The sequence below is a fragment of the Alligator mississippiensis genome, chromosome 3 (genome assembly GCF_030867095.1).
Source record: "Alligator mississippiensis isolate rAllMis1 chromosome 3, rAllMis1, whole genome shotgun sequence".
NCBI classification, from domain to species: Eukaryota; Metazoa; Chordata; order Crocodylia; family Alligatoridae; genus Alligator; species Alligator mississippiensis.
In genome coordinates, this window is record NC_081826.1 from 173,940,490 (window position 1) to 173,958,396 (window position 17,907).

General features: G+C 36.6%; 1 protein-coding gene across 16 annotated transcripts in view; it reads left to right on the forward strand.

Annotated features, from left to right (window-relative positions):
• The window catches only part of ELAVL2 (ELAV like RNA binding protein 2), a 165,424-nt gene extending 150,350 nt beyond the window's left edge, over positions 1-15,074 (forward strand). For 12 of the 16 annotated variants that reach the window (XM_019490813.2, XM_019490811.2, XM_019490825.2 and 9 more), the window contains 4 exons: positions 2,909-3,062; positions 5,840-6,065; positions 11,799-11,837; positions 12,343-15,074. In XM_019490813.2, coding sequence (XP_019346358.1) covers positions 2,909-3,062; positions 5,840-6,065; positions 11,799-11,837; positions 12,343-12,673 — 750 coding nt within the window. In that variant the 3' untranslated portion in view covers positions 12,674-15,074. The remainder of the gene's footprint in view (positions 1-2,908; positions 3,063-5,839; positions 6,066-11,798; positions 11,838-12,342) is intronic. The other 4 variants (XM_059724647.1, XM_019490812.2, XM_019490819.2 and 1 more) reach the window with 3 other exon arrangements.
• Positions 15,075-17,907: the final 2,833 nt, after the last annotated feature.

A 17,907-nucleotide genomic window follows, 5' to 3' on the forward strand; every position in this document is an offset into this window, starting at 1 on the left:
AGTAGTAATTTTGGTCCTTAACTTTGCAGGTGTTCCCCTTAGGGAGGGCATGGTACACCTTAGCATGATTGGCAAAAAGATTTCAGTAACATTCCTCTGTCACTTTTTCTAACATGGATAAAATTGCTCATGAATTAAGATTTCTATGTAGTAGTGAATCTACTGCAAAAGGCATTCCAGCTTATTGTTTATCTGTCCCCATCTCTGCTCTGTTGTTTCCCCCCACACAAAAAAACATAGAAATTGTTACCAGTACTTGGTGCGTGTAGAGCTTCTATGTAATGCCATGAAAAGGTCATAATCAATTCTACTATTGCAACCTTAATACCAGTATAAAAGTTGACTAGCATACACAGGGAAAATATCTGCAATTGTGGGGCCAACCTTTTTCATAAGCATGCTCAAATTAAGCCCGACACCCTCCCTGAATACCATGTTTATCCCTTCCCTGATTTCATCTGCCACTAATTGCTCCCTGCCTGATCTGTTGTTCTCTCTGTTCCTTCCCTGGTGTGCAGAATGCCACATGCAGGCTGCTCATGCTGCTGATTGGCTGCCCTTGATCTAGAATGTGGATCTGCGATTTGTAGAATTAGAACTTCATGTAGGTGCCGCTTCGGAATAATGCGGCGCTCATGTTTGACTGCTCTTTTAATCTCTACTTACTTTGCTGGTTAACTGGAAGGGCAAACTAATACTACAGTTTAACAGAGCTTTCTTAAGGCATTCATTCTTTCCCTGTTCTGTGCAACCGGACACGTTTTTATTGGTGGTGCTGATTGGTCTTACTGAGATGTTCACATTTTAGATTCCTGTAACAAGGAAAATTACTGATTTCCATGCAGTTACGATATTTCATAGTGTTTGAAATAGCATAACTTCAAGGTAACTCTTTGCAGGACAGTTTATTTTGTCATGTAATGCTGCCTACTTCCTTTTTGGCGCTGTTTACCTGTAGATCTCAAATAAATACATTTTTATATAGGAGGTAAGTCTAATTTTCATAGATAAGGATCTGGGGTACAGGGGAGTGAACTGTTTTGTACAAGCTTACCTGGCAGGTCAGTAACCAAATTTAGAAGATGATAATGCAGATGATTTAGTCCCACTCCAGTGCTCTATGTTGTTGGCTACTCCTAGCAATTGCCCAACCGCCAAACCCCAGTGAAACAGACTTGGTGGGGAAGATTTTCAAACACACATGGAAGTTGTGTGCAGGCCAACTGAAAGTTGGCATGCTTGATGCTTTGGACCTGTTTTTAAAATGGGCAGAAAATACTACCCACCATAAAGATTAGAAACAAATAAGAAAACGTTCAAAAGTTTAGGCATGCTTGTATTATGGCAGAGGATAGGTACTCCTGTTTATCTAAAATGCACATACTATATTCCTGTATAATCTGCATATGCACTGGAACACACTCGTCTCTCTCCTTTTTGACTTAAATATGTATTTGTAACAGATATTTATGCGTGCTCAGAAGCTTCATTGGGATTCACAGTATGTCCTCACTTTAAAAAATAGACAGTCTTTTTTTTGGGGGGGAGGGGTTGTATGTGAGCAAGTCTTCCTTTTTACAAGGAAGACTTGCTCACATACATTTTGTCTCTGAAGTTCTGGCACAAAGGAGTAGAAAATCAGTCCTAACCAATTTTTAATTTTTTGAAGGCAGAACCCAAAATAGCACAGTCTCTAGGGTTTTAGGATTGGATAACTGCTAAGTGACCACGCAGGAAACTGATCAAAAGTGATGGGGGAACAAGTTTTAGCCATAGGTAGGCTTAACTTGAAAACAGGATAAATGATGCGTTGTCACCTCTTCTGTTTTGTGTATATGCTTCACTCGAGCCATGTACTGAACAACAAAGGTGATAAATTATCTATATAGCATTTAACAAGAACCATTGGGTGTTCATCATTTTTGCTGACATATTCACAAAGTCATACTTGAAAATCTTGGCAGATATTTTCTTCTTTTGTAGCTAGGGGACATGCTTTTTGTTTCTTCTCCTTTTGAGTGCTCCTTCATAAAGTATGTGGTTCGAATTCCTAGTATCTGATGTCTAGCCTCCGCTCCTCCAAAAATTCCTGCCCAGGCATATGCATCAAAGGTCTGGGTGGCCCTCATGCATACACCATGATCCAGGAAGATTGACCGTTGCCACCACAATTTGATGTCCAGGAGAATCTAAATGCCTATTGTCATTTTGGCATTTGGTTGAACAGGATGAATAGTCAAGGTATACATAAAAAAACCTTACCTTTAAGAGGTAAAATGTTTGCAGTATTTTCAGCCAAGTTTTTATCTAGAAATGATTTGTATTTTATTTGGGAGATTAGCCTGACAAGTGCACAATAGGGTTAGGTTAGCACTTAGCAAAGCTGCAAATGCCTTGTATGTTCTATTTCAACACATTTATGAACTTGATATCAATATTTTAACTTTTTAGGTTTCAGTATGTAAGAGGATTTGAAATTTTAATGAATAAAATGTAAAATTAGCTTTTTCATGATTAAAAATTCTCTCCTCTTTTTTTTCTCTTACCCTCCTTTCCCCTGCCTACCCCTCTTTTCCCCCAGTCACCCCCCTCCCCCACCCCAAAGAAATATATGCTGCTGAGTTTCACAAGTTGATTCATCTCATCTTTCCCTGCTTTGCTGTAGTTTACTGTTTAAAAATAAAATAGACCTGATGTGGTATAGTCAATAAGTATTCCTTGTTTTTTGCATTCTTTTGATATTTGCCTTTTTAGAAAGTGATTTTTAAGTAGTTTTGTCAAATAATGTTTTTGTTTTTTTTAGTTTGAAATAATTTCATTGTTTTGAATAAATAAAAGGTGTACATTGTCTCATTACTCTTACACAGTTATCACAAAAATAATTTAAAGCTGTTCTGTTTTTCTTGAGGTTTCGTATGCACGACCAAGTTCAGCTTCCATCAGAGATGCAAATTTGTATGTCAGTGGGCTTCCAAAAACAATGACTCAAAAGGAACTGGAGCAGCTCTTCTCCCAATATGGACGCATTATTACTTCTCGTATTCTAGTTGACCAAGTCACTGGTAAGTAAGCAGCTGTTCTGCGCTGTCTCTTTCACTTTCTCAGACTGGCAGGTTGTGAAATATTTCACCTTCCAATACAGCAGTCTTGCCTCCAGAACATATCAAAGGTATATGTGGGCCAGAAAATGCAATTTTCTGCTGGAATTGTTCATAAATATGCATGGACAAAAATAGATTGTGGAGTGTAGTGAGCCAGCCTGAGTCATTTCCACCCTGAAGGTGCAGGTTTGAAGCCTGTTTCATGGCTTGTAATAAATTTACAGCTGCTATAATCTTCATTTCCAAGCTGCTGCGTGGAAATAGTCCCCATGCTCCTTATAAAATGCTAATAAACAATCTTTCTTATGAAAAAAAAATACTTTTTTTTTTTTTTTAATGCAGAAATGCACAGCTGGTTCTCTGAGGCTAGGATTACACAAGACCCAAACTGGTAATTGCTGTTAAAACTGTTTTCAAGGTTGCTTCATCAACTATGGGCACACTGAAGAATATGAATTTGGAGTTTTTTAAAAAAGCAGATAACATTCTTTGCTTGGTAGTGCTTTTAAAAAGCAAAGTAAACTCTGGTAGGTTAGGTTTACATTATTACCACACGCCTCTTAAATATAGAATGGATGGCAAAAAGTGTCTCATGGCATACTTTTTTTGTGGTCAGGTATGCACAAGTATCTGTGTTTTATGTATTCATGATGGCTCAAATAACTGTTCTCAATTTCAGAAGCAGTAGTAACTAGTTTATCTTTGTCTATAGCATGGCTTCTCTGTAAAGGTTTATCGCCTTTTATAAAAAGAGGCAGCATTTCCATAGAAATGCATTTATCCAATATGTGAACGGGGCTGGAGATTAGAATAAGGATTCTCAATTGTCTAAACTTGCAGGCCCTTTCTTCCCTTTTTTTTCACTACCTCCAATCTCAGTACACCTTTTTAATACTATTTTCTTCCATGGTGTTAGCTTAGTAACATCAATGTTAATCTTCCAAGATCTTGGGAAAGGAACATTTTTCCTTTTGCGTTTGACTTTAATTTGTCCTCTAAACAAGAAGATTTGAAGTCAGTAAATATAGAAGAAAAGCAAAAACAAGCTTGTGAGATCTTAATTGCAAAACCAGTATTTTATCTACAATTACAGTAAAAAAAGTGTTAGAATTGCATATAGTAGGAGCTTGTTTCACAAAGACCAGTTTTAAGGTGGTGTGTGTACAAATATTTTATAAGACTTAAATGTTCATTGAATCACCTGTTGAAAGCAACTTCTGTTATACACTTCATTATCTTATTAGAAGCTATCTAATATCTGACCACTAGAATTTATGTAATTTTGTAACAGCATGAACTAATTTAGTTATAGGTATTATTACTAGTCAGTAGATGTAGTGTTAGTCAGAATTAGAGCTCAGATTAGTAGTCCCTGGTTCTATTCACTTAATGTCTTGTGTATCCAGGTGCAAAAAATATGTATGGCCTGGTAAATGTCAAAATATACAGGAGAATACACTTCTAAAATGTGTAAATATACACAGTGTGCAGCTAACTGTAAATATACATTTTTCATGAACCTTAATGTGAACTGTCTATTCCTGAAGAAGTATTATGCAGGCATTTGGGCTTTTTAAAACTATTTTGGAGGAGGAGGAAAAAGTTCAATTCAAGATGGCTTGAATAATAAGGCTGACACAAACTGACAGATGAGCAATGCGATGTTGAGGCTGTGACATTCAGCTCTTAAAACTTCTTTACTCTTGTTCTTTGTCATTTTGATAGCTTAAGTTGTCATTGTTTATGAACAGAATACATTTTTACGTCTAAATTTTCGTGTCTCTTCACTGATAAATCAATATGTAATAATCCCGTGAATAGATGTTTCTAGCTTATTCAGTTGCAAGTTTCTTCCTTTTTCAATAAGTTTTTTTTTTGTTGTGTGTTTTTTTTGAGCCATTTTGTGTGGTGTTGGGCTCTGTGTTCCCTGATTTCTTTATAGCTCTTGGCTGATGCACATTGCTTCTCTTTACCAGCTGTATAATTATACCTCTTACTCTGCACCCCTTGGAGGTATTTCCATGTCACCTATTCCTTCCTCAACTAATCATGAACAATCTGTGGCTATGGAGAGTTTGGATTAGCTCCCTCCAATCTTAAACTGAGCATCAAGTTATAGGAGTATAAATACTGAATGCTAATATCACAGCAATTAATGTGACTGCAACCCAGAACTTGTGTTTCATTTTTATGTATATTAAAAGTTCAGTCATTTTTGCTCAAGTGCCATCCCTACATTGGTCAGAGCGGGTGCTATAGAAGCACAGAAGTTATCCCTTGCTGTTAGGGAGCAAACCACTAGATTCTGTTTAATTCAGATGCCTGAAAGGTGCCTAGCACAGTTCAATCCCCCTGCCCCCCCTTTCCACCACTACACAAGGAACTGTTATAAGGCAAAACTAGAATCAGCTGATACTTCAAAATATATGTAATTTTAAAGTACGTGTTCTTAACTTTGAATTGTATTTGGATGGATTTGCTGTGTCTTTCCCCCTTTAGCCCCACCTCTAAATACAGTAGTATCATTTCTATACAAACTAGTACTGAAGTGCTGTGTAGTCTATTACATCTGTACATACTGAAATTTGGGTAGAATTAATATTTTTGTACTTTTTACAAGAACTAGGTATGTTCTGCTCTGAGCATAATAGTAATGCTTAGTTCTAGTAACCTACAAAAACTCATTCAGGTTGCAAGGCTTGGCATCAAACAACTAGTGTGTTCTTCACCCTACACAGGAGTATCAAGGGGTGTAGGCTTCATCCGATTTGACAAGCGGATTGAAGCAGAAGAAGCTATCAAAGGCTTGAATGGCCAAAAACCTCCAGGTGCCACAGAGCCCATCACTGTAAAGTTTGCTAACAATCCAAGCCAAAAAACCAACCAGGCCATCCTTTCTCAGCTTTACCAGTCTCCAAACAGAAGGTATCCAGGACCTCTAGCTCAGCAGGCTCAACGTTTTAGGTAAGTCAAATACGTTGTGTATAAGACATAAACAGTTTGATGGTGTGATCACCTGGCTTGTACATTCCAGTTTCCTTTCCCCGACCTAATTCACGCAAGAGTCCCATCAAATGTTTAAATGAAACTCTTGTTCTTAAACAGCATTTGTGCTTGCAGACTTATTTAGAAAAGAAAAAGTGCCCTCATTTTAAAAAGGCTTGAACTCTTAACTGCCCGATAAAACTGACTATTAAATAGTTTTAGCCAAGATGCCTTTTTAAGTCCCCTCCAGCCAACATCAAGAAAAGACGATGGTTTAATGTTTTTTTCATTTCCTTTCTCATTTCATTTTTTTAATGTCATTTTGCATTGACTTTGTATATAAGTCAAATTCAGTTAATGTTGGTTTAGACAACTCAGTTTCCTCCTTGGCCATATGGCATGCTGCAGCCAAAACACCACCCCCACATACTAGCTTTCCGTTCCCTTTTTTCCTGGTTTGTGGTATAAATTCTGCAAGCCATATTTCTCCTTGTCTGACTCTGCACTTTGTTATGAAAATGTATCCACAGATCTTGTGGTGTATTTTTTTTTATATGGATCTTTGTTCCCATGGTGTTACATTTTACAGCTGTATGCTTTTCTCAGTGATATTTAGAGTATTGAAAAGGACAGATGGTGGGAACAGAGTGAAACAAATATTGTATTATCTACATTCATGAGCCCCCTTCGATTTTTTTATTTATTTATTTATTTATTTATTTTTTTGGTGTCTTTCAGTGATTTTGATTCTTCCTCCCCCTTCTCCCCACAACCCCCCTGCCCAGGATGTGTGACTGGAATGTGCTAAACCTTTTAAAAAGCTTCAGCATATAGTAAAACAGTCTTTCTCTTACTTAAGTTTAAAACTGGATTGACAGTTCTCTCCTTTAAGAAGTGAACGTGCCTAGTTAAAATCTTCTGACTGGCTGTCCATCCTATAAAGCCAAATGCCCCCCTGCTTTCCTCTCCTCCCCCCCCCCCCCCCCAAAAAAAAAAAAAATGGGCTGCATTTCTAGCAGAATGACTTCTAAGTTTTTCTTTGTCTGCTAAGCAGCTCTCTGGGATTGCAGACTTACAAATTCACAGCCTCTTGGGTGTTCTGTGCTAATGACATGAATTGCCCCCCTGGTCAGCACTAGTGCAGGTTGCTTGCCTTAAGGGAGAGTGTAACTAGTTTTATTCATGATTTGGTGGATTTCCTTCACTGTTTCCTACAGAATAAAATGATTAAGTCTCAGCCTGCTGCTGAATATTGGGAGGGAAATCCTTCCCATTTTTCCATAGGGGTGCTATCTACTCCAGTGCTGAGCACAGGGGTGGAACTTGGAGCAATAAAGAAAGGGCAATCCAGTTTTTACCAGGCTGAAGTAAGACCTGAAAAAATGGTGATTACTGAGAGAACATCTGATTTTTGTTGTGGTGTTCATCACCTTCTAACAAGAATGGTGTTCCTGAGTTCTGTTTTAGGCATAGTTGTTCACATTTCATGTATCCTGTGTATTTTTTTTTTGGTACCACTAAGGTGGTATCTGCATGCAGATGCTAACTTTTTAAGGGTGATCACAGTGCTGCTTCCAGCCTTTTATTAAAGTGCCAAAGATCTAATGATCTTTGCTTGATCTAATGATAAAAGATCAGCCTTTTATTAAGGTGCTAGGGCTCTTGGTTTATTATAACATTCACCCTAAGTTTTTCTGCAAAACTGCTTGCAATTTGAGGTTTACATTGTTTTCAAAAGAGACTGGGCTTTACTGTTTTTGTTATGGCTGCAGTGAAAATATTCAATGCAAATTGGTGCTGTGATGCGTGCAAGTAAACTGGAATGGTAATCCTAAGGGAAGTATGAACTATCTAAAAAACTTCAATGTTTTTAAATTCTTATGTAGAGATTAAGTAATTGAATCTCATTAACCGTTTATTGGTTAAGTAGTGATATTCCCCGTTTTACAAATGGGGGTGGAGAGAAACATGACAGTTTTTAACTGAGGCTATACAGTGACTTGGAGTTTTGCACAGGAAAAAGTTTGATATATTTTTAGTTATGACAATTTATATTTTGCAATTTTAGCACCCATTTTTTTTTTAGCTCTCCTTAAAAACTATTTTGGGGATTACTTTAGCTTAGCCAAAGCATCTAACTGAATAAATTGTCCTGTATTCAGAAACATCTTTCCTGGTTCAGACTTGGTTTGCTTGAAAGCCCAAACTGATTTATCTGAAGCAGCAAAACCTCCCCTGCAGCCTCCTCTCCCTTCTTCCCTCCCCCCCTCCAGTGGCTTTGTAGTGTAGGAATCCACTTCAGATTTGTGGTTTGGTGGCACTCTGAAAATGCATGATAACATAACATTTTATTTTAATAACAAATTGAGTATAAGAAATTCTATACTTTAATTTTAATAAAATTCTCGAACAAGATTTTCTTGAAAGCATTAATGGTGTATAAGCCTCAGTTTTTTGAGGGATGGGGTGGGGCTCCTAGGTTTGGAGCATGCTTTTAAAGAAAGGTGACGTTCATGCCATTCCAAATCTTGTTTCTCCTATTGGGCATACTAAATGCAGATTATAGGTTGCACTCTCACTCTTCTCCCCTTCCCCCCCCCCCCCCCCCTTCCTGTACCTCCTGTATTTCCTCAGATGGGATCCACATTGGCCCCCTGGACATCTGACTATTTCCTAAATGAAACAGTTTTTGGGTTGAGTTTTCAAAGTTTTTTGGGGAACTCAAAGCCACTTGTAAAAAATGAAGCAAAAAAACCCAAAGATAAACCAAACAACCCCTGCCCCACAAAAACAAACAAAACCTTTTTCTACAAACTTGAAGCACCCAAAGAATTTTTGGTATAATGCACTACACAATTCAGTTGCCCTAAAGCAGAAATTGGGCCAGGCTCACCATGAAGTATGTTGGCAGGGCTCTGCTTAGGTCTTGTTTACCAACTATTGCATACATCTCTTACCATCTCAATGTAGTTATGGCTGTGCAGTGCCCTGGTTTGGGCACTGCTATGTGGGTATAAACCAATTTTCCGAAGGGCAAAGGAGGTCAACCTGTAGGATTGCAAGGTACCTGTTATACCGGTGTAACTGTCTAATGCTGTGTGGAGTAATTTATAAATGTGCATTATATAAGTGGGAATTGTGGGCCTTGTACACTTCACTAGCATAGGTACAAGAGTATAAAGGCTATATGGCATGTATCCCTTTTCCTTTTGCTAAATGATTTCTGAGGTTTGCCTGCAACTTCATGTTTAATTAAAATAAACTCAATATTAAGCATGGAATTTAAACTGATAACTGATATATGGAATTAAACAGCATTTGACAATGAAGGTGCCCAGATAATTGCTCCCATTTACAGAGGCAACGCACAGCCTTAGTCCCCCTGAGGAAGTGTGTAATCACTGTGAGTGTTCAGTGCTTCTGCAATTTAGGTGCTCTAATTTAGAAAAAGTGTTTATAACTGCACTATAACAAATACTTTTAGGGAGTGTTTCACTTTCTTTTTATTCTTGAATACTGGATAGGATGTGGTATAAAGAAAGTATGTAGTACGTATTCTGATTTTGATTTATGTGGAGGCCACACAGCAATATAGAATATTTAATTGCTCTTCACTTTGGAGTTTATGAAAAAACACACATTCTAATTTGCAATGGATACACAAGTAGTTCTTGGATAGGTATTGAACAGGCAGAAAACAATGCAGTCTGTAATGTTGCTTGCAATAAACTTAGATTCCTTGAAAGAGGCTTTAAATTTAGTGAGTTATGAAGTAGCATTAGTCCCCTACAACACTTGCTAAGAGTTACCATTGGTGGTGCTCAGTTGATTTTGGCAGTTGTCGTTATGATAAATAAGTGACTGGCACATCCCAGGGAGATGCATTGCAAAACAAGAAAAACAAAAAATCCTGGAATACCACTAATGTTTCTAAAAAGATTAAAAAAAACCCCAACCCAATACAAACAAGTACCCCCCCCCCCAATACCACCAAATGAAAATGAAAACAAAAACAAACCAAAAACCTTCTCAGAAAATATAGAGCAAGAACAACAGTATATTTCATAGCTTTCTACAGCTCTGGAACTTGGGTAGAGGGTTTGGGTTGTGTTTGGACTTGGTTATTTTTAAGTAGCTCAGATTGAAACATGATGTACAATAGAGATCTCAATAGATAAATCATGGGGTTACACCTCAGTATTAGTGGAGCAGATCCAAGTCAGCTCAGTGGTTGCTGCAGGTTATTACCATTTACTCATTCAGTGGCATATATGACATAATTTGGTGACTGTTTCTTTTTCTAGTGGATGAAATCTCCATTGCAAAGTGCCTTCATAAATATTAATTGACAATTGGCTCTGCAGAGGAACAGTGAATATACATAGGAAAATAAACTCCCACTTTGCCAATTGAGCGTAATTCCCCATATCTGTACTATTTAAGCAGATGTTAAATATGTTTCTGCTGGACAAAAGATTTTTTTGGAAAGAGTGAGGTACAGGATGAATTCAGACCATTCACAATATAAATATTTTCTTTAGGGGTGGCAAGATTTAAAGAGCATTGTGAATGGATGCATAATATGAGAAATCAGACAGCTGCTTTATTAAAATGAGATTAAGCATAAAATGGTTGTGCCTCTTACTGAATGTTCAAATGTGTTTAATATTACAGGGCCCTATTTCAGAGCTCCTCTTAAGTAGGTAACTTTCTTTGGTTTTCTTTACCATCCCTGAGTTTTCCCAGAAAGCAGCTAAGCCTGTCTAGGGATGCCAGCCTCAACCTCGAAGAAACATTAGGTCAGGTGTTAATTTATTAACTTCTATCTCTTCTGACCTTCCCTGCCATGCATTTGCATTTTGCATATTGGCTTACTCTTCTATTCCAGCTCAGGAGAGCTCACATACGCACCAGTGGACTCTCACTATGCCTGAAGAAGGGGGTTTGTGCCCAAAAGCCTGTAAAGAACAACTTTTCCAACTATTTATTTGGTCTAATAAAAGATATCACATTTACCCAAAGACCTATGTTAATTATAGCACTTCAAGCCTTCCAAGATACGTGGGCATTCTAGCATCTATTATATTTCAAGTGATTCCCAATACTTTTGAAAGGATTTGGAGATGAGCAAGAAAAACTTGCACAACCTTTAACAAGTTCTTGGTCTGAAAAAGGGGAATATGTAAATCTATAATAGTGAGCCTTCCTTTATACCTCAGTACATTGCACATTTAATTTTCCATATGTGAAGAACAACGAACTGAGTTGAAAAATATAAAACATGTCCCTAAAACAAAACTTAGGGCCTACATGCCCTATTTACATATTAAGTATCTCAGTGAGGTATATTGGCCCCAAAGGTTTCTTCTCTTCGGAGAATTTTAATGTTGTAGCCACTAGTGACTATAACTTCATGCACTGACCGTATCATGCCATCTTGCCCTGATTTGGTAATTTTAAAAAAAAAGAAGTTTCCATACAAAACTAAAACACCCAAGTGTTTGTATGTGAACAGATGCCATTCTTACAATAACCATATCGGGTATGGCAAGTTGTCACAGTTTTTAGCTGTAGTTTTTTTTAGCCTTTGCATCTTTCAAATACAAACTGACAATAGTGTGCTTAGTTAAGGGGAAAAAAAAAAGGAAAAAAAAAAAACGCAAAATAGGAAAAAACGTCTGAAGACTGAACACTTTGCTAAATGTTTTGCAGGTTGGACAATCTGCTCAATATGGCTTATGGAGTAAAGAGGTAATGAAGAATCATTAGGTTCATAATAACTTTCCAACAAACTAGTTCTTTAGAGAACGTATGGTTGTCACTTTATTTTTTTTTTTTTCCCCATAAGGCTTATGTTGGATTCTTGCATGTTGAGACATTCAGCTGAAACTGTTCATTTTGATGCATCATTTGCTAAAGGGAGATCCTCTTGTATCCGTTCCATGGAATTCCTCTTGGCCCGTTTGTTTAATCATCATCAATTGCTATAGCATGTATTTTTCTTTTTATGCGTGTTTTTGATTTCATCTAGCCAGGTATAACACTTCTTTACCTGTAGTGCCATTCAGTATTGTGTATGAAGCTGTATGCTTTGAAGCAATTTACAGTACATCCTCTTAAACTGGCTGACTGTTCATGCAAACCATTAGTAGCCTATATTGTTTTTATTAATGATTTGGCAGAAATAGCTGCGAGTCGCCCCTTTTTTATTCTTGATGTTTTCGTTCTGTTTTTGTTTGTTTCCCACATTGTTTAGTAGATTTTCTCCAATGACCATTGATGGAATGACCAGTTTGGCTGGAATTAATATCCCTGGACATGCAGGAACAGGATGGTGCATTTTTGTGTACAATTTGGCACCTGATGCAGATGAGAGCATTCTGTGGCAAATGTTTGGACCCTTTGGAGCAGTAACCAATGTGAAGGTCATCCGTGACTTTAACACAAACAAGTGCAAAGGTTTTGGATTTGTGACTATGACAAACTATGATGAGGCAGCCATGGCAATAGCCAGCCTGAATGGATACCGCCTTGGGGACAGAGTACTGCAGGTCTCCTTTAAAACAAACAAAACGCACAAAGCCTAATGAATTATCCTCAGTCCATTTATATATGAAAACTATACAACAAAGGCAAGTTAAGAGAAACTTTATACATTAGTAAATGTCTTTGTAAGTCAGTGTTGAGATGGGGATAAAATGACTACTTAGCATCCTAAGAATATGTGAGATTTTTTTATTGCTAGTATTTGAATTAAAACTTCTTAAATATCTTTTATGTTTGAATATGGACAAGAGGTACAGGGTTTTTACCTGTCACAATGCATTCTATTGCCTTCTTTGAAGAAGGTGGACCTTTTAAAATGTTTCAGCTAAGGGAAGAAGTTTCTTTTCTTTTTACATGACTGCCTTGAACCTGTAAGTAAATATTGAGGCTTTGTGTTATAATCTTTAAGTTGTTTGTTTTTATGTTGTGTTTTTTCTGATTTAGCTTTGTGTTTAATTTACAGTTAATGCATTGCTGGTTTTTGTCTGTTCAAGAAAAATATTTTGAAGTTTACATTTTTATTTATAAAGTTATAAACAGTATTTATTTTGTAATTATGATTTGGGTTGGGGAAGGGGGGTTACATTATAAAAGCTTATTGTAAGAATACTGGAGAACTTTTCGTAAAGCAGTACCTTGCCAAAGAGATAAGAGCCTCTTTGATGTGGGTTTAAAAAAGCATCTATTTTTATAAAAAAGAAAAATTTGGAGAAACTTTTTACTGGTCCTGGAACAAATATTTTGACTTGAATACTTTGAGAAATCTCTTCATATGACACCTAGTGAGCTTTTAAAACTTACCAGGAAATCTGCAGTGGTTGGGGGAAATTTAGAAAGATTTATGATGTAGAAATCCTTTTGAGACCTTTGTATTAAGAAGTAGAATCAATGAGAAGCACTGTTGATTTCACTTTTGTAATCATCAGTGTAGTCTCTGATCATCCTGGTTATTATGTGATAGGTGGCTCACATTAATTTGTGATTTTGAAACAAATGAAAATTAAAAAAGTATATAAGAGCAGGCAAGAAATTTAAATTACTGAGAGATGGGGGAAAAATCTGTTCTTCCTAAAGAATTCCCTTCAGATAGAGCTCATGGTGTTTAGTGATGTACTTGCAGTATTGTTTGAAGAATTGTTTTGTCTTAAGAAAAGACGTTGCACATGGTTTGCACTGCAGCAAATCAGCAAAAGCGGTCTGAGTTGGATATATTTGAAGGCATTTTGAAAGTTACGTTAGGCTAACACCTGAGCTTTGTGTAATGTAAATAAGACCTTGCGTTTATGAACCTTTCAGCTGATTTTGTTTTGTTTTATTTTTTACTTACATGCCAAGTGATGTTCAGATTTTTGAATGTTTTTGTATGAGTTCTTTTCTTTGTAAATGGCATTAACATTGTTACTTGAGGTCTGCTTATTCATTTTTGTTGTCCTGAGGACTTGAATTTACAGTGCATCAGATTTGTTGCTAATTTTGTCTGTAGATAGTCTAGCTTCAGCTGTTTATGGTGATGCTATATTTTTGTTTATAAATATGTTTGTGGTAAAAATGAGTATAACCATAGGTTTTGAACAAATTTCCTTACATTTTTCATACAAAAATCATAAATACCTGTATGCTATTGAAATTTAACTTTGTATGATGCTTAAATCACTATTTGGGGAAATAATAAAAGTCTTTACCATGTATTGAAGAAATTTAAGAAAAAATACAAAATATTTTCTGATTAGCATCTAGCTTATAATAAATTTTTAAAAAAGCTGAGGGCTATAATGCCCCCACCAGGATGCACTGACAACTATATAGTTACGTCCTGCTTTTTGTATAAACTGAGATGCTCATATGCTTCCCCTTAGAAAAAGCAATGTGCTATGCATAACATAGTTGTACATTATCTTTGCAGTTGCTTTTGGTTCTTATTCTTTTAAACTGTAGTTATAAATTTTTCAGTATAGTACAGTACATATACTGTGAAGCGCGTGCTAAAGTGAATAAGCGAGTTTTCATGCTGACCCACTCAATGCTATTCAAAAATCAATTGGCTTCCTGAGCACTTTCTCATTCTTAGGTGCGTTTAGATTGTCAAAGCTAATCCTGTGCATTAAAGATTGTATATGCTTATTAGGAAAAAAACTTTTCCAATGTGGGGAAAACCAGTAGCTACATGCTTCTTTCCTATACTACTTTAGCAAACAAAGGCATTGATGAGAAGGCATGTAAATTGAGCTTCACTTTACAGTGTTTATCAGAGCACTTAATAAAATGTAAGGCTGGTATTTATTTGAAGTTGTACAGTATGACTTAATTCACATCTGTTGGAATAGAAAATATATTCTGTTGAGTATTTAAGAGGCTGTACATGGTTTTTTTTTTTTTGTGTTTGGATCCTTTGTACTTTTTCATGTTCAGTACATCAATAAACAAAAGTTGAAGGGAAAACAATGTCCTGAGCAGGTCTTTTAATGTCTTCTCCTCTGCTTTTAATGTTTGCTTTCTTATTGACTGAAAGGCTTCCCTCAGAGCTATTAAGATGGCAGGTTGTAGTTTTTAATTTGGGAACTCTATTTAAAAAACAATAAGTGGGTAAAAATAGCAGAGCCAAATCTTGCTCTCAGTTAGATCAGGGTGAAATTGGAGTCACTCTCAGCCTACACTTGTGCAAATGAGAGCAGAATTCAGTCCTCTTCGTACAAATCAAATGCTTTCCTTTTCAGTGGCATTGATTTACATATGTTAGGTCAAAGAAAGCCCACATGTTTGATTAGTGTAACCCTGAAAAATAAAACAGACTTTTTATGACTTAGAGGGGTTAATGTTTGTTTTTAGTATTAATCTCAGTTTCCCCTGTATCCAAAAAAAATAGTATTATTAAATGTTTAATTCAGCCACAGGTTTTTATTGTTGTTTGCATTGGAGGCACAATTTAAAATCCATATTAGGTGCTGTTTTCTAATCTCCCTAGTTCTGTTTGTTCCCATTCATTGAAAAATCCCTGTCATTTAAGTTTTTGTTCTAGCTTGTTTCCTTTCACCTTATATTTCCACTTTTTCTCATCAGGAGTTTGAAGAGAGAATCTTATGTTTCTTCTGCTCAGCATTCTGTGTTACAGTTAGGTTTACTGGAGTGCTGAGGAGAGGTATCCACAATCTTGATAGATGCTACTAGGTGATGTCTACCAATATTAATTCATGACTACAATATTGGCCAAATGATATATTTTTTTCCTGTATCTAAAATGTACACAATCTCTTCCTGTAATAAACATATTCCTTGGTGCCAGGATGTCTGAAAAGAGGATGCAAGAGCAACTGTGCTTGGCATCTGACAGATTTTTTTGCTCCCTCTCCCTGTGGTAGAAGTCATAAAGCTAGTACTGTTTGACTGAGGTCCCAGCAGGAAGAAATAATCACGCTAGGGGGAAGGAAACTTGTGGTTCAAGCTGCATGTTCTCTTAGGAAGATAATTTCAATAATCCTGTATATTATATTATTATTCCTCTTCAACCATTTTTTTAAATGATCTTTTTTTGCTTGGGTTCAACTAATGTATTTACAGGAAGGCCTAGCTTTGAAGATGATGTTTTTGTATTTCAGGGGATTTTGTACAGGTAGACACATAACCAAGGTTTCCATTGGACATAGGTGTAAGTGCCAGATAAAAGTACAGTTGTTATGGAGTAGAGTTATGTAGAGTAATACTCTCCTCAGTGAGAAGGTAGGGTAGCGTGCCACCTTTCCTTTCCCCACACCCCTATCCTCCAGTAAAGAGAGATGCAGTGGTTTACAGTAATGTATTTCTTTCCAGTGGCATTTGTAATGGAATGTGACCTAAATTGGCCACTATTAAATATAGATAGTTTTGTAATTGTTGCTTACCAAATTCCAAAGAAAAAGATGGGAAAAAAAGAAGTGCAAAAATTTCTTTACAGGCAACTTTTTTTGGAGTGTGAGTCTTTTTATGTAGTGCCTAAAAGGTTTCCATAAATATCTAGCAGTCTTATGTGAAACTAATTGTGGCAGACAACTGGTAAATCACACTCCTGGTTGAAAGTCTGACACAGCCTCATGTAGGCTGGAATATAAAAATCAAAATGTCAGAACCAGGAGAGCATTTGGAAACTTGCAAAACAGAATATCTTTACAGAACATCTGGATTAACAGTACAGGAAATGGATATTTACAAGCTTATCCAGAAGATATATACAATGAAGACAGCAAAAGAAGGTAAAATTCCCATTACTGTTCCAGAACTCTTGACTGGGAGATAAACCCTTCCAGCGATAGTTTCTTTTCAGACTGTCAGTTAGGATAGTGCTTTTAGTTATGTGGGCTCCAGCTAATTAGGAACTGGCCTATGAAAATGCCACTGTATGTTAACTTTGTCAAATGGCATCCTAGGTGAGGTTCAAATCAGCATGATCTAGGGTTGAAAGGTGATCTCTTGTTTTTCAGTGGATTGAGGGATTAGTTCCAAGTCTTTAAGCTGTGTTTTATCTTTGGGTTGCTTATTTAATATGCATTGTTGCTTTTAGTAGCTTTTCTGTTTCTAGAAATAGTCAGAACATGAACCACGTGTCACCTCCTCTTGGCATTCATTTTTAAAGCAATAACTATGTATGGCATTTAACAATAAAATGGATGCAGCTCTTCTCATGCTAGGCATCAAGCAAGGATCTCCATTTCTGCAGTAATCAGTTTGCCATAACTGAGTTCCCATTTTTTTCATGGCTAACACAATTCTACTTCCAGTTTGAATTGATTTCCTTGCCTTGTTTATACATTGGCAACTTTTTGTAGCTGGTCCAAGAGCTCAAAAAAATCTTTATAATATAGCACCTGGAACTTGCAAATATGCACACCCTGCTGAAGTGGAGCAGAGCTTGATTTGTCTTTTTTATTTTTAAACACCATCTTCATTTTTAAACTTTCATTTTAAAATGTAACCACACTTTTATTTCAAGCTGTTTGAATGATGCAGAAGACCTCTTATTACCACTGGGATATTTCACGGCTGCTGCTAGCACAAGAAGGATTCATAGTTAAAATACTGGTTTTCTATTGCATTGTGGGGATGGAAGGGGGAGTATATATAGACAACAGATCTATAGCGCTAACACCTTAAAGGAGTCCTCTACTAAGAACAGATGAAAACTGATTAACTGGCCCTGGTGTCTACTCTAGAAACAACTGAAATCAATGGCAGTAGGTATTCAAGTGTCACATACCTAAGGTTTGATGTGATGAAAACTATGTGGATATGGTGTTAAAATATTTCT